The sequence below is a fragment of the Diabrotica virgifera genome, chromosome 5, assembly GCF_917563875.1.
Source record: "Diabrotica virgifera virgifera chromosome 5, PGI_DIABVI_V3a".
Taxonomy (NCBI): domain Eukaryota; kingdom Metazoa; phylum Arthropoda; class Insecta; order Coleoptera; family Chrysomelidae; genus Diabrotica; species Diabrotica virgifera.
The window spans coordinates 99,075,756-99,100,131 of NC_065447.1; the positions used below are offsets into that span (position 1 = coordinate 99,075,756).

Here is a 24,376-nt window from a genome sequence, read left to right on the forward strand (position 1 = left end):
CTTCTTCTTCAAATACAACAGTTTCAATGGTATCTCTTTCGCCTTCTTTTTCTATTCTGATCTCTTGTTCTTCTGGGCTCATCTCTTCTCTTGAGGAATCCCAAAATTCATTTTCTTGTGTCAATTTTTTTTCTTCTTTTTCTTCTTCTGGGCTCATCTCTTCTTTTGAGGAATCCCAAGCTTCATTTTCTTTTGTCCATCTTTTTTCTTCTTCTTCTTCTTTTTCTTCTTCTGGGCTCATCTCTTCTTTTGAGGAATCCCAAGCTTCATTTTCTTTTGTCACTCTTTTTCTTCTTTATCTTCTTCTGGGCTCATCTCTCTTTTCGAGGAATCCCAGGCTTCATTGTCTTTACTTATCTTCTGCTGCTTTTTCCTCTTCCTTCTCTGTCCTTGCTTCATTGCCAAATTTATTTCCACCGTTTGTTTTTTGTCTACATTATCCTATTTCCGTTTCTCATGTTCCTTGTCCATTTCCAGAACGTCCTGTTCTTCTTCTTTTTCCTCTGTGATTTTCATCGTATTATTTTTAAATCTATCACCACATGTTTTTCTGACAATTCATCCACTCCTACGATCATATCATGTATCATGTTCGGTATTATAACATATTGTAGTGCATAAAATTTCTTGCCCAATCGTATCCTTATTCGTATTCCTTCATTTATAGTTGCCAAAATCCGTTTATTTGCACCCACTAAATTTACCCTGGGAATTTTGTAAATTAAATTCGATAAATCAACCTCTTCTATTAATTTCCTCTTAATCAATGTAATTTCCGAAACAGTATCAATCATAATTTTAATCGGTTCCTCCTTGATAAAACCATCTACAAATTTTAAATTTACTACGCTTCTTTTATTATTATTTCCGGCTAATTTAATAAATTCCTTCGGTTGACAAAAAATTCATGTTTGTTTTTTTTGTGTCTAGTGAGCGCCTTCGAGAAAAAACGCTTGCTGTTTTTCTTCGCTTCTTCTTTCATCGCTTTGTCTCTCATCCTCATATTCACCTATTTGCGTATTGTTTACCGCTCTTCTATTTTCTCTTGGTCTGTCGGACCCGTATCGCTTTCCACGATATTCTTGTTCATTCCTTCTATTATCATTTTTGTCTTCTTGATATGTGCGGTTGTTATTTCTATTTTGGTTTTCTCGATATCTATCTTCGTTCCATTGCCGATTTCTTTGTTCATAGTTTCCTCTTCCGTTGTCTCTATTTTTGTTTTCCCTCCTCGGAATATATTCTCTTCTTGTATAATCTCTCCTAAAGTTTTGTCTTCTATTTCTATAGTCTTGAATTTCGCGTTGTCTATAATTTTGTTGCGATCTTCTTATTTCTCTTTCTCTCATTTTTGCTTCTCGTATTTGTAAGAATTTGCATAAACTGTCGATATCTTTGTAGTTTTGTAACGCTATGTGATCTTCTAAGGTATCTTCAGAATGTCTGGCTATCAGTTCTACTAGCTGTTCGGAAGAATAATTGTACTGTAGATGTTTTGCATTGTTGTATAATTGTAGTGCATATGTTTATTCTGAAATACCCATTCTATCATGGTACCTCCCATTTTGCAACTCCTTGTTTATTTCTAGCTGCTGTATTTTCCCCAAAAATAACTCGGGAACTTTTGGTCGAATTTATGCCAATTGTCAAATTCTTCTTCTTTGCTATCAAACCATAAACTCGCCTCATCTTTAAGATGGTTCCTTATCGTTTCTTTGGCTGTTTCGAAGTTACCGATGTATTGTACTTTCTTTGTTAAATTATTTATGAAAATTACTGGGTGTAATTTTTTTACATCCCCGCCAAATCTTATTTTCACATCCTCTGTATTATGGATAATAGTTTCCCTTCTTTCTCCGAAATTCTGTTGCGTCTTGTTTCCGGTGACTTGTTTTTCGATTTCTGTAATCCTTTTTTCCACTTCTTCTCTGTCTACTTGAATAGCATTTTCCAACTTATTTTCCAAATTTTCTAGTTCGTTTTTCTGACAATTTTTTATCTCCTTCATTTTGATTTTAATTTCTTTAATCTCTATATCCTGTTTCTCGCTCTTTTCTGCAATCTCTTTAATTTTTTTAACCATTTCCTTCTTGATACTCTCTATATTTCTGTTGTTTTCTTCTATTGCTTGTTTTGTTTCCTCCTGATTTTCTTTCATTTTATCCATTTTTTGTTGTGTTTCCTTCATGGCTCGTTTTGTTTCTTCCTCATTTTTATCCATTTTTTGTTGTGATTCATCCATTTTTTGACCCATTTTTTGTTTTGTTTTATCCATTTTTCGTTGTGTTTCCCTTTGATTTTCTTCCATTGCTTGTTTCGTTTCACGTTTATTTTCATCCATTTTTGGTGACTGGAGTTGCATCAGTTGTAATAATTTATCTATTCCTGATAATTTTTGTTTTTCTGTTGCCATGATTGTTGTTTCGAAAATGTCTTCTTGTTCTATATGTTCTTCTTGTTCTAAGTTTTCCTCTTGTTTTTTGTTTTCTTTGCTTTTGCTTCTGGTGGTCGGCATGTAGTTAAAATTTTATCCCCGCCTGATACGAACTTCGAAAATACCTTGTATGCTGTAGAGACGAAAATTTTTCTCTCCCCAAATATAATCAAATTTACCACACAAATTTTCAAATTTATCCAAATTCAAATCAATCAAAAATAAAATAAATATGTAAAATTGTACCTAGATAAAAAAATTAACTTAAACAAAATATTTCATAAATTGTAAATATATCAACTTTTTCCGACGGGCAAATAAATTTTCCTTCATCTGTTTTTCCGTATCTTATCCTTTCAAATTCACAACCAGAGATACTTTAATGCCTTACGTTGATTCGCCATGTTGTGATCTGCTCTCTATTACTTTTATATTAATTAATATTTATTTGATCAATTATTTAATTACCGCAAATCATACATAAAAATATTAAGAAAAAAATCTCAGGGTGCCTTTTGTCAAAAAAAATTTAATTAAATTCTCTTAGGTAATACTTATCCTTTCTCGTGGCTTCAGTATCTCTTAGTTGGTCCTTATCGGGATAAAATAGGAAAAGGAAATAAATAGAAAAATCATAAATAAACACATACAAATACCTTTATTATCAAAATCAATGCTCTATAAATTTATAAATTAAATCCTGTGGGCATAACTGTCCAAGGAAACTTTTATCATATAAATTAATCTAATTCAAACAAATATTTATCGCTTTGTTCTTGATACCCTTAATAAAAAACAAGCTTAACAAACAAATTTGGTATTCGCAAATTACTTATATTTCCTATTAAATTTTTGAAATGTTGGAATCCTAAATGCATATGCTTTTACGTAAAAAAATTTAACTTCTGATTATAAAGAAAATCTATCAGATAGGTTATTTACTGACCTTTTTGATTCACACACAATGATGTCTCCTCTTGACCCAAACAGCTCCTCCTTTTTGATTATGTTAGGCTACCAATCAAATCCCTCTCCGTTCTCAGCAAACAATCCAGCAGGATACCAGCAACTATTTCTCCAAAACACAAGCCAGGCCTCTTTTTGCCAGTACTCGTTCAATAAACTCCAAAACTCTCTCCTCTCTTTCTCTCAACAATAATCTCCTGAGACCCAAGTATCTTTTTACTTGGTGTCACAAATAATTTTAATAACGATAATTCTTGTAACTTACTCTCTTGGACTTTACAGAATCAAAGAGGTATTTCTTCTCGATTTGATTTGTTTCTCGTTCCACTTTTCAGCTACTCTCACTATCAATACAACTACTAGTACTTGCTTCTGAACTACTCACGAAAACTTTTGATTGCTCCTCTCGGCTGCCGGTAACACAATAATTCCTTCTTTTCAAAACTATCTGAAAATTAAACCTTCTCTCCTTCCCATTCCAAATTGCCAAACCAATCAGAGACATTACTTCTTCCCCATTCTTTTTTTTTTATTCGAAACACCACTCCCCATTCATACTTTCAAAAATATTCCTACCATCATAATAATTACTTTCGGGAAATTCTACAAAATTTTCTCGGGGTTAAACAAAAAGAGATTAAAATTCCAAATTTTCTTTACCTTAATTTTCTAAGAAATAATTACCTATAGCTTCTACCGTTCCCCTAATAAACAATCGGTTTAAAATAATAATCCTAAATAACTTTCACTTCACTTTTATTTACAAATTTTTTTAATATTCTTCATGGAAAAATTCATTAAGGAGAAACCACCTTGCGTGAAAGCTAACTTCTAATAAATATTTACAAATCAATATAAAGGGTGTATCAAATTTATGTGCCCGCGTTATATTAGAAAAAATAAAAAAAATTATTCTATCTTTGATTGATAAATTGAAACACAATAGTATGTACCGGGTGTTCCAATAAGAATGGCTCTCGGCCATATCTCAAGAACCGTTTATAGTAGAGCTTTGAAGTAAAAAATTTTATAACAAAAGTTGCCTCAGGAAAAGCCTGGAAATTATTTTCATAATTGTGGGTCCACCGCTAGAGGGCGTAATTGAATATCAAAAATAAGAAAATCTAAATTTTACTAAATTTTCCTAATAAAGGGGCACTGGAAATCCGATTATTGTATTCTTCATCAAATTCTGCGCATATTTGATTTAACAAGTTTAACTCTACCTTTACAAATAAGAGGTGGGGGTGAGTGGGAACCTTGTTATGAAAAAATGGCTGTAAGTCCGGTTCTGCTAAATCAAATTTTGAAAACTGGGTCTTATTGAAGACAGATCCTTTTCTTCAATGTAAACGTGACAATTGTGAACCATCCTAATAAAAAATAAGCCAGCTGGGAGGCGTTACTTAATTTTTTTCAGAAATCTAGTTTACTTTGGAAAATATTAAATATAAGTATGCATTTTTAATCATACTTTATAAAATTAGATTAAATTAGCAATAGAATAGCGAAAACCGCATGTCGATACCTTTTTTCTATCTCAAGATATCTCGAGAAACGTTTAAATTTTATACATTACTGTTACTATCACCGGTAAACTAAGTTAATGAAAAGTAGTGTGCTGTGGAAAAAAACAAAATAACATTTTCCAGATGTCAACATATAAAAATATAATTAATTAAAACAACAATATAAAGAGAAACAATACTATTAAAATTAAATATAACACAGAACAAAAAGAACAACTTAGTGACGACCTAAATATTCAAATTGTTGCTCATCATACACTACTCTAGAATACATTATCCAGAGAATACTAAACGCCATTCAAAGCATATCGAGAGCAGAAATTGAGACTGCTGTTCAATCTACTCTTGAAAAATGTTTGCAACGAAAATGATGGGCAAAAATTTGAACGTTTATGTCATCACTAAATAGTTGTTTTTATTTCTTTGTGATAGGGCTTTTCAACGCTTGTCATTTGTTTCGAGCCTCTGTCATATGCCGTATAATCCGTGTATAATATTAATATACGATATATGAACGAGGCTCGAAACAAATGAGAAGCGTTGTAAAGACCTAATATACGTTGACAGCTGGAAAATGTTTCTTTGTTGTTTCCATAGCACACTACTTTTAATGAATTTCGTTTACCGGTGACAGTAACAGTTATGTTTTTAAATTTACACGTTTTGTAAGATATCTCGAGATAGAAAAAAGGTATTAACATGCGGTTTTCGCTATTTTGTTTCTAATTTTGTCTAATTTTGTAATATGGTATTAAAAACGCATGTTTGTATTTAATATTTTCCAAAGAAAACTAGATTTCTGAAAAAATTAAATAACGCCTCCCAGCTGGCTTATTACTTATTAGTATGGTTCAAAATTATCCGCTTACATTGAAGGAAAAGATCTGTCTTCAACAAGATCCAGTTTTCAAAATTTGATTTAGCAGAATCGGACTTACAGCCATTTTTTCATAACAAGGTTCCCACTCACCCCCACTTCTTATTTGCAAAGGTAGAGTTAAACTTGTTAAATCAACTATGCGCAGAATTTGATGAAGAATACAATAATCGGATTTCCAGTGCCCCTTCATTAGGAAAATTTTATAAAATTTAGATTTTTTTATTTTTGATATTCAATTACGCCCTCTAGCGGTGGACCCACAATTATGAAAATAATTTCCAGGCTTTTCCTGAGGCAACTTTTGTTATAAAATTTTTTATTTCAAAGCTCTACTATAAACGGTTCCTGAGATATGGCCGAGAGCCATTCTTATTGGGCACCCGGTACGTACCTCCAAATATCCGTTAATTTTTAACGAACACCAAACAAATCCAAAACCCATCTATATGAACATGAACTAATATCACGCCATCTTGACAAACACTGACGATTAAATCATAAATAGTTAATCTGCGCAATTCTTTTGTGGAAGGAAATTTCTTTGCAAGTAACATTTCGGCATTAATGAGAAAGTTTTTATTTTATAACCACAGTTACTACAGAGGGTATTTCTGAAAAATTATTTCTTGTGATTTAAAATATTTATTTGATTTCAAGAAAATTTCTTGTATACAAATATAAATATGGATTAACTTAGCATACATTTCATAAACGGCAAAATATTTGTAGTGTTCAAATAAAGGGACAAAAGCTTTAGGATAAGAAAATTAGAAATTATCTGTAAGAAATTATTGAGTGGTGTTTAAAAAACTTGTGTTTCTTTATATGTGAACCGGTATGTTTAAGGTTAATATGATATGTTAAATTTTAAGAAAGATGGCTCAAAGAAATCAATGTTTTAGGAGAAAAGAAATTGTTCTCTCGGTGCGCAAATGGACGAAAAATGTTTAATGGAAAGTGATGCTGGGGGCTTCCAGCCCAAGTAATCCAACTTACGTAAGTTGTGGGCGGTACTTTGCTGAAAAAATGTTGTTCTGTAAAAAATTATAAAGTAGAAGTATTATAATAAGCTAACAAATTACTTATATGTCAATGATACTATCATTTAATGAATTTATGAAAATTTATTTATAATTTACATTTTTAGGCATATTTTGAACCATATTATGAAAGAAGCCAAATCTTGATAAAAGGTGCCTTATCGAAAAAATACTAAGAGACAAAAAAGTTTTAGAAACATTGTGTTTAACTAATGGTACCTCAGTAATAATTTAATTGGAACGTACACAAACATTTGGGGGGTGTAAAGGAACAAAGCCCCCATAAAATTTTTATGTAAACATATTAAAAAGGAAGCCGCAACTCGATAAAAACTGCCTTATCGAAAAAATACTAAGTAGCAAAAAAGTTTTAAAACAGTGAGTTTAACTAATGGTACCACAATTATAATTTAATTGGAACGTACACAAAAGTTTGGGGGTTTAAGGGAACAAAACCCCCATAAAATTTATATGGGATGCACAAATTTCACGATAGTTTTTCTTTAAGATGTTCCTGTCATAAGAATGATACATGTCCATTTTCAATAAAAAATCTCTAATAGTTTTCGATATAATGGAAAAATCGGTTTTCGTTTTGTAACTTCAAAGGGCTATAATTTTTTTATGTGCACATTTGTATTAAGGTAAGTTAGGTCCAATCGATCTATTTTTGGTCCCTGAATATGTGATTTAATTTATGACCTGTATTTTTGTCAAGCCCTGTATAACTAATATGTACGTTTTACAATAAAAGTTACATCAAATATTATTTAAAAAATTGAAAAAAAAATTGTTTAAACAAATTTGATGGTGTATATAACAATTAGTTTATTTAAATAAGGCATATATTCGTAAGGTACGTAAAAAGTACATAGAGATTAAAAAAAGAAACAACGAAATAAATAATCGAGAACCAGAGATACAGTTAACAGCTCCTTCCCCCCTCTCATCGCTAACCTAAGTTTCAACGCTGGTCGATTTTAAGGGCCACATTTTTAAGCTTTGTGGACGATTTCTTTGAAAGGAAATCTTTTGTATACTTGGTAAGTTAAAACTTTGAAGTATGGTCTTTCAAATGCGACTAGCTTTATTTCTTAATTCTTATAAACAAAGCTGCTGTGAATTAAAAAAGAAGGGTGCTAACTTCGTCCCTAATTTTCCTAGGACAATCGTTTTTCTTTATAAATGTGTATAAACATTCAGTCTTTCCAAATATGGAAAAATAATTTTTTTGCAGGTAACGGTTAAAAAGTTATTCTTATTGTTTATAAGCAAAAAATCGGCATGTTCTTGCAAAATAATTTTACACTATATAAAATTGTTTTTTGTCATTTTTTTTAACCAGGTTAATAGCATAAATCTTCTTCTTTCATAAACTGTCCAAAGTATTACTATAAGCTCATCGTTTTCTGACTTACAGTGTTGCAAAACGTTAATTTGGGATAAACAAATTAAATAACTTTTAAACTATTTGACCAATTGCTTTGAAATTTAGAATATAATTTTAGCACCAGAAGCCTCAGCATTCTGTTTAATAAGAAAGTTCTAACTTAATTTTTACATAAGTTATGAACATTTATAAAATCTCACAATTTATAACTTATTTTCAAATTTTCTAAGCAACAAATAAGGATAGACATATGCAGTGAACGTCATATTGAAGTTTTTTATATGATTTATCAGTTTCTTACTCTCAAATTTGTTTAAAATGCTTCACTTTTTAGTAATAGACGAAAAAAGCAAAAATTTAGCGTTTTTGATCTTCATTTGTTTATAACTATGTATATCATCAAAATTGGCTGCAGGAAACATATAGGTTATTAACAAGGACCGGAAATAATGCACCAAAAAAATGTAAAAAAATGCGATTATCATCAAAATTGGCTGCAGGAAACATATAGGTTATTAACAAGGACCGGAAATAATGCACCAAAAAAATGTAAAAAAATGCGCATTTTAATGCAATTGATTTGTGAAAAATATGCAAGAGCCTTTATGAAAAAATGCAATATTAAAATGCAACATTAATAATCCTCAATTTATACTTATATGATGTTGGAATAATAACATTTAAACACAATAGTTAGTTTTTATCCACAAATGTTTAATACTTGTCACTTTCGGCATTTGGCGAAAAAATTATTCGTTACTCAATTTAAACTATATGACAAAAATAATACGCAACAACGCACTGCGAATCAAAACACGAAATGAACTTCAGCTTTTATAAACAAATGCTAAAATCTAAATTTCTGTACCTGCTTATACCCCTACAAAGAGCAAACAGGTTTTTACAACCTATGTAATTGTTGTCCTACCGACCAAGTTATATTAGGGATTAGTCGGCTTAGACCCAAAAATAGATAATAGAATAAGAATATTACCTGATTTAAACATTTTTCTTAAGAAATGGATTATACACAGTTATTGAATTTAGGACTGATAGATTTTTAATTGGAAGTGAAAGTGAAACCTTTAAGATTTAAAATATCGAATTAATGCAACTTTTCTGAATTTATCAAAAAAAAAAAATGCAAAAATATTTATGACTATTTATTAGCGTAAGGCTTCCTTTATATTCTTTGGGATAGTGTACGTCTTCCTTGTTCATATATCGTCCCTACCATATCCAACTATCGAATGTGAAAAATCGTGTTTTTCAGATTCGATACTTTGCCTTCGCATTATACAGAGTGTCCCAGACTAATTTAGCCACGCTATATCTCTTAAACGAATAGAGATTTTCGAATGGGACAAAAAGTGACATATTCTACTCGTAATACACTTCAATATGGCGTACAAAAAAATCATCCGCTAAATATTCATCCCTTAGTAACAACCCCTAACTTTAATTTTTTTAATAGCACCCTGTATATTTTTTTATAGTTTTGGATGTGGTCTTTTATCGTCTATTCAACACATTTTTTGAAAATAAAATCGGTTCGTAAATAACCAAGAAACTATCAGTTTATTTTTGTTAATTGTGTGTCCCAGACTAATTTATCCAGGCTATATTTCTTAAACGAATAGAGATTTTCGAATAGGAGAAAAACTGATCTATTCCATTTGTAATACACTTTCATATGGCGTAGAAAAAAATCATCCCTAACTTACAGGGTGCTATTTAAAAAATAATAATAATATTAGGGGTTGTAACTAAGGGATAAATATTTAGAGGATATTTTTTTTCTACGCCATATTAAAGTGTATTACAATTATGTAATAGATCAGTTTTTGTCCCATTCGAAAATCTCTAATCGTTTAAGAAATATAGCCTGGATAAATTAGTCTGGGACACATAATTAACAAAACTAAACTGATATTTTCTTGGTTAATTACGAACCAATTTTATTTTCAAAAAATGTGTTGAATAGGCGATAGAAGACCACATCCAAAACTATAAAAAAATATACAGCGTGCTATTAACAAAATTAAAGTTAAGGGTTGTAACTAAGAGACGAATATTTAGGGGATGATTTTTTCTACGTCATATTAAAGTAAATTACAAGTATAATAGACCACTTTTTGTCCCATTCGAAAATCTCTATTCGTTTAAGAGATATAGCGTGGCTAAGTTAGTCTAGGACACCCTGTACGTGATACATCTTGTAGCAAATTCTCGTTATTGTAGCCTGATTAGGAGCGCGGGAAATATGCTGTTTAAATCATCGAATATGAACATTTTTTCATTTGGTTTACTGCAAAGTGACGAAAATGGTAATATTCGATACTTTTGTTTTGTATAAATGTAACTAAAGTTATATTTGTACAACGCTAAATGTTGAATGTGTCATATTCGTTAGTTTGTGTTGTAATTTATTCAACAGTTATTCATTTATAATCTGTAAACTGTCGAAAATGCTAAACTGCTGAGAAGAATAAAATGCACGTGTTTACAATTTGTGAGAATTTTGTTTCAGTATCGCTTCCAAGAAATTCTTGTGAGGCAGTTTAGGATTTCGTTTTAACGGATTTTCGTTATTTGATTATACAGTTATTCGCTATTATACATTCGCTACTTTGAATCATCGGACCGAAACAAATCCTTGATTAACCCTAGAAGGACCAAGGAGGGTTAAAATGTATCCACAACATTGCATGATCCGATTTTCTAAATAATTTTATTCCTAAAAATCTCAAATAATTAGTAGTTGTCGGCGTACTACTGCCCTATTGGATGGCATAATTAGCATTTCTATAACTTAATTCATTTCCTCATACTTTTATAGAAACTTGAGAGTGGACTATATATAATCCCCTTGAATACCTTCAACATCATCCCAAAATGGAAAGGGACGATATTATTGGTGTGTCAAATTAGCAAAATTTAAAAGAAAAAAGGCCAATAAGTGAGCAAAAACAACCATAGTTTTGTTCAAAATACAAGCATGTATGCGGTAAGCACAGCAAGAAGTCAAAAATGTTTCTGTATCCTACGATGATGCTAATTCCACCGAAGCCGGAGACTCCGGGTAAATTATAAATTCGTATATTTTAACTGCTCCACTAACGTCTAGGAACTATGTATATAAAATTGTTATTTTTAAATTAGTTTAAATAAAGAAGCACGTTTTTGATTAATTTATGTGTGGACATTTATTGACCCTCCTTGGTCCTCGCTGTTTCTACTACAAGGTTGCTCCTGATAGGGTTAATAAAAAAGGCGAAGTAACGAATGTGATTTGGAAAGAAAAAAAAATGATAAGCAGTTTAAAGGCTATAGCGGGATAAGATGGTCAAAAATGCCGCCGCACCGATCAGCCCCGCTACTTATGTTTTCGATAAAGGATATAAAATTATGCCATCATGGAAATTTTTAGCTTCCCAGAGGTCCTAAAACGTCTTAAATCGAGAAAAGAAGAATTTTTAGGTTTTATTTTTTTGTGAGCGCAATTTTACTTTAAAAAATCTGAAAAAATTCAAGAGGTTGTATCTTTTGAATACAAAACAACCTGATTTTTTTTCAGATTTTTGTAATGAAAAATTAGCCCAGGAAAATTTTTTGAAATTTAGGTTATGATAATATGATTTGGCCAACTTTTAAATAGCATTTTTTTGTGTACTTTTTGCCGTTCTTTTAAATGGCAGAGGCAGAATTTTTAATATCTGAGCGAAAAGAACGAAAAAATCGAAAAAACCGTTTTTGGCTGTCTCGAGATGCATCTCGGGACAGCCAATTTTAGGATTTAGGATTCTGACTACAACAACTGAAAAAAAAACTAAAATTGTGAATTTTGTCATAAAATTTGGTATGTGGGGTTATAATAATATTTGGAACAACTTTTCCAAATAACTTTTATCGATATCTGTAACGCGAAGCAAATCGAATCGCATATCGAAAATTCACCCTGTTTGTAGTAGGCCGCGTTTAAAATTTAAAGTTCAGTTGACTATTTTAAAAATTGTGAAACATCAACCTATATGACTGCGCAAAATTTCAAATCTGTATATATTTTGATAGCCGAAACATAGGGGTGTCTTCATCTTAAATGCGACACACTGTATCTTATCAATTCGATAATTTATTGCAACTAATATAGTCGTATTTTTTATAGATTCAAAATATACAATGGGAATACTGACTAATCCACTAATTTAAACATAAAAGGTTCAAATTGATTGCATTGAAATATTGAACCAATTAATGCGTATTAATATAATGTTATTATAATTATTATAATTATTATAATAAAAGAGTGAGTTTTATGTATAAAAACCCTCAAGTATCTCGGAAACGACTTGCACGTTATTCATAGGTTTTGGTGGGTAGGGGTTTTCTAATGCAGCCGATATTACAGTGATAATTATTACATTGTTGTCAGATTTTCCGTTTTTCTGGAAATCTAATGAACTTTCTTATTTCAAAAGAACACCCTGTATATTTTTTGCGTTTCGAAGTCCTTAAGATATACTGATTATTTTTTATGATATATACTCTATACCCAAATGCCATAGTTTCGGAGTTATTGCTACATTTATTAAAAAAAAAAAATATTTATGAAATTATAAAAACCAATTTTTTCGGTCCGTGTAGACATTATTTTAAGTTCTTTGGATCATTGGGAACAAGAAAAGGTCTTTTGTAATTTTTCTCTAAAGTTAATCGTTTTCGAGTTATAAACAATTTAAAACTGAAAAAAATCGAATAATGACGATTTTCAAGGTTCAAAAACAAAAATAAAAAACAATATTTTTGAAACTGCGGAGTACCCAAAATTCATCTTCCAGGGGCTGCCTGGCTATAAAATTTTTTGGCACGTTTTATTCTAAAACATTGCTTTTTAATAAATGATAATGAAGCGCGTATGAGAGGACGGACGATCGGAAAAAACAATGTTTTAGAATGAAACAAGCTCAAATTACTTATTGGTAACTGCTAAAATAAGGCTTTAGCTTGAATTTCTATAGGTACTTGGCAGTTTCAAAAATAGTATTTTTGATTTGTGTTTTTTAACCTTGAAAATCGTAAATATTCGATTTCTTTTCAGTTTTAAATTATTTATAACTCGAAAACGGTTAACTTTAGAGAAAAATTACAAGAGAACATTTTTGTTGCCAATGGTCCACAAAATGTAAAATAATGTCTATATAGGCCAAAAAAATTTATTTTTATAATTTATTGTTTAAAAAGTTTTTTAAATAAATGTAGCAATAACTCCGAAATTATGGCCTTCAGGTATAGGGAATAGAACATGGAAAATAATCAGTATTTCTTAAAGACTTCAAAATGCAAAAAATATACAGGGTGTTCCATTTGAACTAAACAAGTTAATTAGATTTTCAGAAAAACGGAAGATCTGACAACAATGTAAGTATTATAATATCGGCCACATTAGAAAACTCCAACCCACCACAATCTATAAAAATAGTGCAAGCCATTTCCGAGATAATTGAGGGTTTCCATACATAAAACTCACTCTGTATATTATATTATATTATACAGGGTGAGGCAAATAAAGGGCCTATTAGAAATATCTCGAGAACTAAAGGCAACAGAATTATGAAAATTTGAATTAAGGGGTTTTGAAGAGTCATCTATTTAATGAAAATATTTTCATCTATTTGCTACTTCCGGTTATACCGGAAGTTGCTTATAACTTCGTTTGTTTAAATGGGACACCCTGTATATTTTTACATTTTTGGATTCTCTTCAATGTCTTCTTTCTTAAAATATGAGATTTTGTAATGTTATACAGGGCATTTTAAAAGATAATTACGTTTTTTTTATTAATTTCGTAGCAAAATTCACACCCTGTAGAATTGTAGTAGTTTGACATTTAAAACTCTACTTACGTTCAAATGACTTTTAATATAGTCTATTATTGTTAATAATCATTAGTATAGCTAAATTTTTAATTTTAGTGTACAGGGTTGGTCGAAACTCGGAATGAGTATTTTCTGGGTTTTCTTAAATGGAACACCCTGTATTTTAGTATTGTAATGAAATGATATTTTATGGTACTTTTTTATTTGTTAAGCATTCCCTATACCTAACTGCTTTAATTTGTGCTTAATTGTTAATCGCAGCAACAATCTTAACTACGTTGGTATTTTGATAGCTAAACCATTATTGGTAATTTTAAGGATCAGTCTGGATTAATATGTATTTATTTGTGAAAAATTATTTGTGATTGAATTTTTTCACGGCCAACCTAATAAAATTTTACTTATTTTTTGTTGCAATTAATGTTTAGTTTGAATCACCAATAACTCACAAATTAAAGCAATTAGGTATAGGGAATACTTATAAAATAAAAAAGTACCATGAAATATCATTTTATTACAATACTAAAATACAGGGTGTTCCATTTAAGAAAACTCAGAAAATATTCATTCCGAGTTTCGACTAACCCTGTATACTAAAATTTCAAAATTAGCTATACTAATGATTCTTAACAATAGTAGACTATATTAAAAATAACTTGAACGTAAGCAGAGTTTTTAATGTCAAACTATTACAATTCTACAGGGTGTGAATATTGCTACGAAATTAATAAAAAAACGTAAATATCTTTTAAAATACCCTGTATAATATTACAAAACCTCATATTTTAAGAAAGAAAATGTTGAGGAGAATCCAAAAATGTAAAAATATACAGGGTGTCCCATTTAAAAAAACGAAGGTATAACCGGAAGTTGCAAAGAGATGAAAATATTTTCATTTAATAGATCATCCTTCAAAACCCCTTCAGTCCAATTTTCATGATTCTGTTGCCTTTAGTTCTCGAGCTATTTCTAATAGGCCAGTTATCTGCCTCACCCTATATTATTACACATAATTATATGTATACACATTATTAATACACATTAATTATTAATACACATTAATAATTAGTTCCATACTTTAATGCAATAAATTTGAACTTTTTATAATAAAATTAGTGAATTAGTCAGTACTTTGATTGTATATTTTGAATCTATAAAAAATACGACTAAATTAATTGCAATAAATCAACAAATTGACAAGATACAGTGTGTCGCATTTAAGATGAAGACACCCCTATGTTTCGGCTATAAAAATATATACAGATTTGAAATTTTGCACAATCATACAGGGTAATGGTTCACAATTTTTAAAATAGTCAACTGAACTTTAAATTTTAAACGCGGCCTACTACAAACAGGGTGAATTTTCGATATGCGATTCGATTTGCTTCGCGTTACAGATATCGATAAAAGTTATTTGGAAAAGTTGTTCCAAATATTATTGTAGCTGACGCTTGAAGTGTTCTGTATTTACTGAATAACTATTGAAAAACACTATAAATGCTAATGTATTTATTGCTCTTTGATAGTGACAAAATTGTATGTAGTGTACTACCCTGAAGACGAATGAGTACTGTTGTCTTTTCCCTCAGTCGGGGTGATGATCGCACGCATCCACGATGCGCTCTGACTCAAATTAAAATTCGGGGTAAATGGCGCGTACATGCGTACCCGCCTTGAAATACATTTCAAGTATGTCAACACAAATACATATATAAAGTATACAAATGAATGAAGGAAATACATATAAATAAGATAAAATACATAAATGAGATAAAAAAAATGGTTATGAGAATAACGCAAAGTGTTCAATATAAGTGAAAACTTGAATGTTCGGTAGTGAAAATAACGAAAAGTCTTCAATATAAGTAAAGCTTAAATGTTCGGTAGTGGTGAAATGTTCTTAACCGCGCGTTTGTGTTCGCTACGAGCTGTTTTCACTGACACTACGCGAGTCACACCATCTTGTCCTGGATGAATGGCAGTCACCCGGCCTAATGGCCAACACAGAGGTGGAAACCGCATGTCCTTGATTAAAACTAATTGCCCAATTGTATGTTAGGTGAAGGGTCAGAAAACCATTTCTGACGTTGCTGCAACTCTCCCATGTATTCTTTGGACCAGCGATGCCATAGGTGCTGGTGCATCATCTGAAGATGTTGATAACGAGACAATCGGTTTGTAGATAAGTCCGTCAGGTCTGGTTCAGGCAATGCAGTGAATGGTCTGCCGATGATAAAATGAGCTGGTGTAATGGGATTTAAATCATTGGGATTGGAGCTAAGAGGTGAGAGTGGTCGGGAATTTAATACTGACTCTACTTGAATTAAAAGTGTTTGAAATTCCTCAAAAGTGAGTATGTTGTTTTTCATTGTTCGGCGTAAATGCACTTTCATTGATTTTATGCCCGCCTCCCAAATTCCCCCGAAATGTGGAGAATTTGCCGGAATGAATTTCCAAACGATTTGATCGTTAGCGCAGAATGAAGCTAGCTCAGCCTCATTATTGAGTAAAAAATTTGAAATTGCATCCAACTCACTCTTGGCTCCTGTGAAATTAGTGCCATTATCCGAAAATAATTGCAAGGGCCGGCCTCTTCTAGCTATAAAGCGCTTGAAGCAGGCAACGAATGCTTCGGAAGTAAGACTTGTGGCTATCTCCAGATGAATAGCCTTGGTTGTAAGGCATATAAAGAGGCAAACCCAAGCCTTAAACGTCTTGCACCCCCGACCCTTCCTATCCTTTAGGAGAAAGGGCCCAGCGTAATTCACGCCAGTTGAATGGAAGGGAAACGTTTGAGTAACCCGCTCCTTGGGAAGATCACCCATTATAGGGGTTTGAAAAGAGGGTTTTGCCCTGAAACATGTTATGCAACTATGCACTGTTTTGCGAGCAATGTTGCGGCCGGAAATGGGCCAAAACCTGTCCCTAACAGAAGAAAGTAAATGGTTGGGACCTGAATGAAGAAGACTTTTATGTTCATCAATGAAAAGTAATTTTGTAAAATGCGAATCTTTGGGAAGTAGAATAGGATGGCGTTTTTCGAATGACCATGAGGCATGTTTGAGTCTACCTCCAACTCGCAAAATACCCATGTCGTCCAAAAACGGCGAAAGAAACTTAAGAGTACCGTTTTTTATTGGGCATGATTCTCTCAACAATTTTATTTCTGAACTGAAATATTCAGCTTGAATTATCTTTGAAAGAATGTTCAACGCATTTGACAGTTCTTCACTGCTCAATGGCCCATGGCACTTATCGTTACCTGGTTTGAGGTTATGAATAAAACGTAAACAAAATGCCATAGAGCGATGAAGTCTTGAGAAATTTGAAAATCGTTCAATATCTATTATTGCAGTACCTCTTATTGTAGTTTGTAGCACTTGAGGGGATTTTATTTCAGGAAGTTCCGTTTCCTTGAAAACGGAAGCAATGGGCCAATTCACTGAGGGAAGAGAAAGCCAGTCTGGACCATGCCACCATAAAGAAGATGCAAATATTGAAGTTGGAGTGACACCTCGTGACAATAGATCTGCAGGGTTCGAAGATGAATTGACGTGGTACCAATTTTCACATGAAGTTTTGCTCTGAATTTCAGATATCCTGTTTGCAACAAATGTATTTAGTGAAAAAGAGAATATGTTTATCCAGCCCAAGACTATTGTAGAATCCGTCCAATGAAATATGCCACTGAAAGATATGGTGAGCGCCCTCTGAATATGATGGGACAATTTGGCGGCTACAAGAGCACCGCACAATTCCAATCGAGAAATTGTAAGAGCCTTAATTGGACTCACCTTGGATTTGGCACAAAGTAGATGAACATGAACATTGCCTTGAATGTCAATTGTTCGAATGTATGCGCAGGCACCATAAGCCTTCTCACTTGCATCGCAAAAAGTGTGGAGTTCAGTTACAACAGGGTTGTTACATCTTATATGTCTAGGAATCGTAAAGGTATTAATATGATTGAGCTCATCACGAAGATTTACCCACACTGTGTGGATATATGCTGGGACGGACTCATCTCAAGATAACCGTTCCGTCCATAGTTTTTGAAGAAGAATTTTTGCTATTATGACACAAGGACTTAGTAAACCTAATGGATCAAAGATCTGTGAGACCCTGGATAAAATTAGGCGTTTTGTAACGGTTTTAGAAGAGTTGCCTAATAAAACCTCTGAATTGTAGGTTAGGACATCTGACGAAGATGACCAAAATATGCCCAATGTTTTGGTATTTTCCTTGGAACCTAAGTTCAATGTGTGTAATTGCACATTGGAATCTGAAATATGTTTAAGGGCTTGAGGTTCGTTAGATATCCACTTCCGTAATTCAAAACAACCTTGTTTGAGGATTGAAGATACATCTTTGCAAATATTGGACAGGTCTGTTAATGAATCAGAGCCTGTGAGTAGATCGTCTACATAGAAGTCGTTTTGATGACCTTGGAAGGGACTGGATATGAATTCGTATTTTCTAAAGCCAATTGAAAAATGGATCTTATGGCTAGATATGACGCTGAAGATGTGCCATACGTAACCGTATTTAATTGAAATTCGGATCTGAAGGTTTTTCTCTCCACAGAATTTGTTGAAGATTTCTTTGTGGAGGATGAATTGAAACTTGCCGATACATTTTGCATATATCAGCTGAAACGACATATGTATGATGTATGTTGCCTGAAACGAAGTAAGATGTGAAAGAGAACATTTTGAATGGTTGGTCCTACCATTTGTATATCATTTAAGGACCAGCCTGAAGATGAAGAACAAGAACCATCGAATACAACCCGTAATTTGGTTGTAAGTGAATCTGCCTTTAACCCGGCACCTGCCACGTGGGGTGCTACCAGCACCCCATAACACATTTTTATCAAATATTTGGTATTTCAAGTTTGGTAACCGAGCTGTGCGTCATAGTAGCTTTCTATAATATTATATAGCATACAGGGTGATTGATTAGTGCGAGGAAGCTCAGTATATCTGTTATAGTAAAAATTACAAAAAAAAGTTATTGACAAAAATTGTAGGCAGCTTTAAACTCCACATTTTAAAATTAGCTACAATCCTACAGGGTGTTCCATAAGATGGTGGCAGACCAAACTTTTGTTTTTTTAAATGGAACACCCTGTATTTTATTTTAAATTTGAAATCTGCTTCACTTCCACATTACAACAATGTAAAGTTCTATTATGTTATACCGGATATTTAAAAAGTTATAACCAATATTACCTGAAAATCGTATCAAGTTTAACTCCCTGTATAATTAAAAAAGAGCATAGGAACATTGATCTATTGCAACCATAGTTTTTTAATAATTGTTAAAAATTATAAAACATATTCTTTTTCATAATATTCGTTAAATCAAATACAGGGTAAGTCAAAATGCAAGTACACTTTTTTCTTGGTAATTTTAAATATAACACCCTGTATTTTATATCACTATCGAAAAGTACTAATATCGTACTTCAACTTTTATGAAGTACTCCCTATACCTAAAGTTATCAGTTTTCTAGATATTTTTATTTTTCCATCAAAGTATTAATTTGGTAGACATTTTAACGTTAACCCATAATTATTGTGAGTTGGCCATGATTGATTTGGCAGAAACTGACAGTTTGACATTATTGTTTATTAATTCAGTATTGCGGTACACCGTAAATTAGTAACAATCATTATTTAGTAATTCAGTAATTAATTCAATTTAACTTAGCAATAATGAATTTTACTACTGATGAAATGGTAGATATGATCTGGATTTTGGGGGAATGCAATAAAAATTCATTACTATCAGCTAGAATTTATCAAGAACGGTTTCCAGATAGGCGGCAACCTAGACAACATACATTTGAAAAATTGAAAGATCGATTTAACCGCACTGGTTCAGTGGATTATGAAAACATGAACGAACAAAAACTAGTGTGACAGAGGAAAACGAAATGAGTGTGTTGATGGCAGTTACAGAAAACCCACACACAAGTATAAGGAGTATTTCCAATGAACAAGAACTTAGTTACTACTCTGTTCAAAACATTCTATCTAAAAACAAGATGCACCCTTATCATATTCCAAAGCACCAAGAATTAAATAATGATGATTTTCAGAAACGAATAGTATTTTGTGAATGGGCTTTAGAAAAAATTAATGAGCAGAGAGATTTTTTTGATTATGTCCTATTTGGTGATGAAGCTACATTCCATCGAAACGATTCTGTTAATAGGCATAACTTTCACTACTATTCAACAAGTAATCCATACCACATAGTAACACATAGTCAAACAAGATGGTCTCTAAATGTGTGGGGAGGTATCGTCGGTAACCATGTAGTAGGACCATATTTTTTTGAAGATAATTTAAATGGTGAGATTTATTTAGATTTTATCGTAAATCAGTTACCGATATTATTAGAAGAGGTTCCACTTAATATACGTGAACAAACGTGGTTTCTACATGACGGCGCTCCTGCGCACCACAACGAATTAGTACGTGGTGAACTTAATGATCAGTTTGGTGAAAGATGGATCGGAAGGGATGGACCAGTAAGGTGGCCCCCAAGGTCACCAGAGTTCAATAAAATGGACTTATTTTTTTGGGGTTACGTTAAGAACGAAGTATAAAAAATACCTGCAACAACAAGAGATGATATGAAAAATATAATCCGAATTGTATTTCAAAATATTTCTTTACAAATGCTTAGTAATGTAAGCAACTCTTTTAATGACCGCTTTCAAGTATGCATAGATGTTTTGGGAGGTCATTTTGAACACCTTACTTAAGTAAGATAAGTTAAAATTACTGTTGTTTTTTATTTTTTTGTGTTGTTATTTTTTTTAAATTTTGCGTCGGTTATTTTTAATAAATTTTATTTAAAATAAATTGTTTTCTTTTCTGTGTCGTTATTTCGTTACTGAATTAATAAACAATAATGTCAAACTGTCAGTTTCTGAGAAATCAATCATGGCCAACTCACAATAATAATTGGTAAACGTTAAAATATCTACCAAATTAATACTTTGATGGAAAAATAAATATATCTAGAAAACTGATAACTTTAGGTATAGGGAGTACTTCATAAAATTTGAGGTACGATAATAGTACTTTTCGATAGTGATATAAAATACAGGATGTCATATTTAAAATTACCAAGAAAATAATGTACTTGCATTTTGACTTACCCTGTATTTGATTTAACGAATATTATGAAAACGAAAATTTTTTTTTTAATTTTTAACAATTATTAAAAAACTATGGTTGCAATAGATTAATGTTCCTATATTCCTTTTTAATTATACAGGTAGTTAAACTTCATACGATTTTCAGGTAATACTGGCTATAACTTTTTAAGTACCCGGTATAACATAATAAAACTTTACATTGTTGTGATGTGGAAGTGAAGGAAAAAAAACTTAAAATAAAATTCAGGGTGTTCCATTTAAAAAAATATAAGTTTGGTCTGCCACCATCTTATGGAACACCCTGTAAGGTTGTAACTAATTTTAAAATGTGGAGTTTAAAGCTGCCTACAATTTTTGTCAGTAAATTTTTTTTGTAATTTTTACTATAACAGATCTACTGAGCTTCCTCACACTAATCAATCACCCTGTATATGTGTTAGTGTTTGAAGTGGTTATTTAGTGTCATTCTGAACTTACAGCTCTAAAGTTGAATTGGGGTGTCATCATCTGGCACTTTAAGTTTTAAATTTTTTTTGTATTTTTGATAAACAGGTCAAATATAAATTTTTTCTTGAAATAACTGATTTAAATTATTAATATAGACTCTATACTCACTAAATCTTAATTTTTTTAGATATTTTACTTGACTTCATTTATTATGGGTTGGTACTTGCTAATTTGCTTACAACACCTTTTTCATTTTATTTTTTAACTTTTATAACATATTAGTGGCTAATAAGTTAATAAAACATGTTTATTTATATTCTTGTGTTACTCAACACATTATTTTGTTTTTTAAACAAGTAGATCACAGAAAATTTTTAATGGGTGCTGTGAGCACCCCACGTGGCAGTTGGCGCCTTGCAAAGCCACGTGGCAGGTGCCGGGTTAATACGCCATGAAGTGGCAAAAAGAACTGTGTTGTATTATTCGACGGGTCTACCTTGGACATGTGCTTTAACTCTTTATACTCTCTCATGAATGAAGTGTATAACTTTCGAAGCTGTGCATTCCGCTGAAGTTTACGTTCTAGACCATGAAACCTTTTAAGTGCAATGGATCTTGAGTCACCTAGTCTAGAAATAGGTTCTTTCAAGGGTATTGGGACCACGAATCGACCTTCGTTGTCTCTGTAGTGTGTAGAAGTAAACATATCTTCACAAGATTTCTCTTCTGGAGACTGAATTAAGTCAGAACACTCCTCTATTTCCCAAAAGCGAGCAAGCTGACTTTGTATGTTTAAGTTTTGTGAATAACTTGGAGAAGAACTGGATCGGTCTGAAAGAAGGGGCTTTGAAAGTGGACCACTAACTATCCAACCGAACTTAGTTTTATGAAGAAACGGACCTGAAGGTTTAAGACGAATCTGTCCTATGCATAATGTTTCCCAAAACAACGCAGCACCTATGAGAAGATCAATTTGTTTGGGAATGTGAAAATCAGGATCTGCTAATTTATGACATGTAGGTATCGAAAGAGATACTGGATCAATAGGAGCTTCGGGTACAACATCGCATATTTCTGGAGCTACCAAACAGACTAAAGGAGCAGTAAATGGAGTGTTTTTAGACACAATTTGAATTTGACAAACAGCCTCAATTTTGGATTCTACCTTGAATGCCCCTGAAATCGTAATATTTGTAGGCTTTCTTGGTAGTGCAAGTTTATGGCATAAATGTGAACTAATGAAATTAGACTGGCTCCCTGGATCTAAAAGTGCTCTGCAATCATGACGATTTCCCTTTGAATCAACTACCTCTAACAAGACAGTGGATAGAAGTACCTGTTTTGAACTTAAATTAAATGTAAATAGAGACTGTTGCGCATTGGTGTTAGATGTAGAAGGTTCGGAAACGTGCAACAGAGAATGATGTTTAACAGTACAATTTTTGCAATGACCAAAGTTACAATTGTTAACTTGATGCCCCCGATTTAGACAGTTAATGCACAAATTGGATTTTTTGACTAAATCGGTTCGTTCAGGCACAGACAACCTTGGAAACTTTGTACATGTATAACTTTTATGATTTAGAGCATCGCATGATGCACAAGTACGATTTGAGATGTGATAACTTCTCTGAACATGAGAATTAGATCTATTACTAGACTTTGCTGGCGGTTTAGAAGTTTGTCCCTTTACGTTTTGGCTTGAATTTGCCTCTGTAGGTTTTTCCTCCATTCTTTTGAGCATTTTTGACTTTTGTTTCAAAAATGTGAGAACAGCTTACAACTTAGGAGTATCATTCATGAAATCCTTTGATTCCCATTCTCTAATTGTCACTGGATCAAGTTTAGTGAATACCAAATATATAGTTAAAGTATCCCATGATTCTGTAGGCTGTCCTAATGACTTTAAAGACCTTAAGTGCATCCTCACATGATCTAGCAAGTGGCTTAAACTCTTTGAAGATTCCTTTTTTACAGGATGGATATCGAATAAGACCTTGGTATGTACATGCAACAATGCCCTCTTGTCAGTATATTGGTCACACAATAAATCCCAAGCTATCGGAAAATTGTCGTGCGTGACCTGGATATTGGCGATAACTTCAAATGCTTCACCCTTCAAAGCTCTCTTTAGATAGTGAAATTTCTGTACATTGCTAATGGAATGGTTGTTATTTATCAAGCTATCAAAGCTATCGCGAAACTGGAGCCATTCACCTGCCTCTTCTGAATATATTGGCAGATTTAGGGCCGGTAATCGTACTTCTGATGAGCTAGGGAATCTGCTATTTTCTGGATTGGAAACCGAAGCTGAACCTACATTATCTGTACTATTTTCCTTGACAAGACCTTGCGCTTTTGAAATAATTGAATAAAAGTCGTTTTCAAATGCCTTGCGCTTGTCATACTCGCCTTGTAAGTCTTCTTCTTTCACCGAGCATTCAATGCCTACCTGAAGCTCCGAAAATTCCGCGAGTAGACTTTCAATATCCGAAAGTCTGTTTTTTAAGACTCTATCGTCTATTGAATCGATTTGTGTCATGCATTTTTCAACGTATATCTGAAAATTTGCTAGTCGCGCTTCCAAGCTACCTCGCTTGACACGTAATGTTTTTAAATGTTCCATTTTATTTATTA

At 32.3% G+C, this 24,376-nt stretch overlaps 1 protein-coding gene across 1 annotated transcript in view; it reads right to left on the minus strand.

Annotated features, from left to right (window-relative positions):
* The window catches only part of LOC126885415 (uncharacterized), a 37,716-nt gene extending 14,245 nt beyond the window's left edge, over nucleotides 1-23,471 (minus strand). The window contains exon 1 of the mRNA XM_050651983.1: nucleotides 22,264-23,471. Within this exon, the coding sequence (XP_050507940.1) occupies nucleotides 22,264-23,471 (1,208 nt within the window). The remainder of the gene's footprint in view (nucleotides 1-22,263) is intronic.
* Nucleotides 23,472-24,376: the final 905 nt, after the last annotated feature.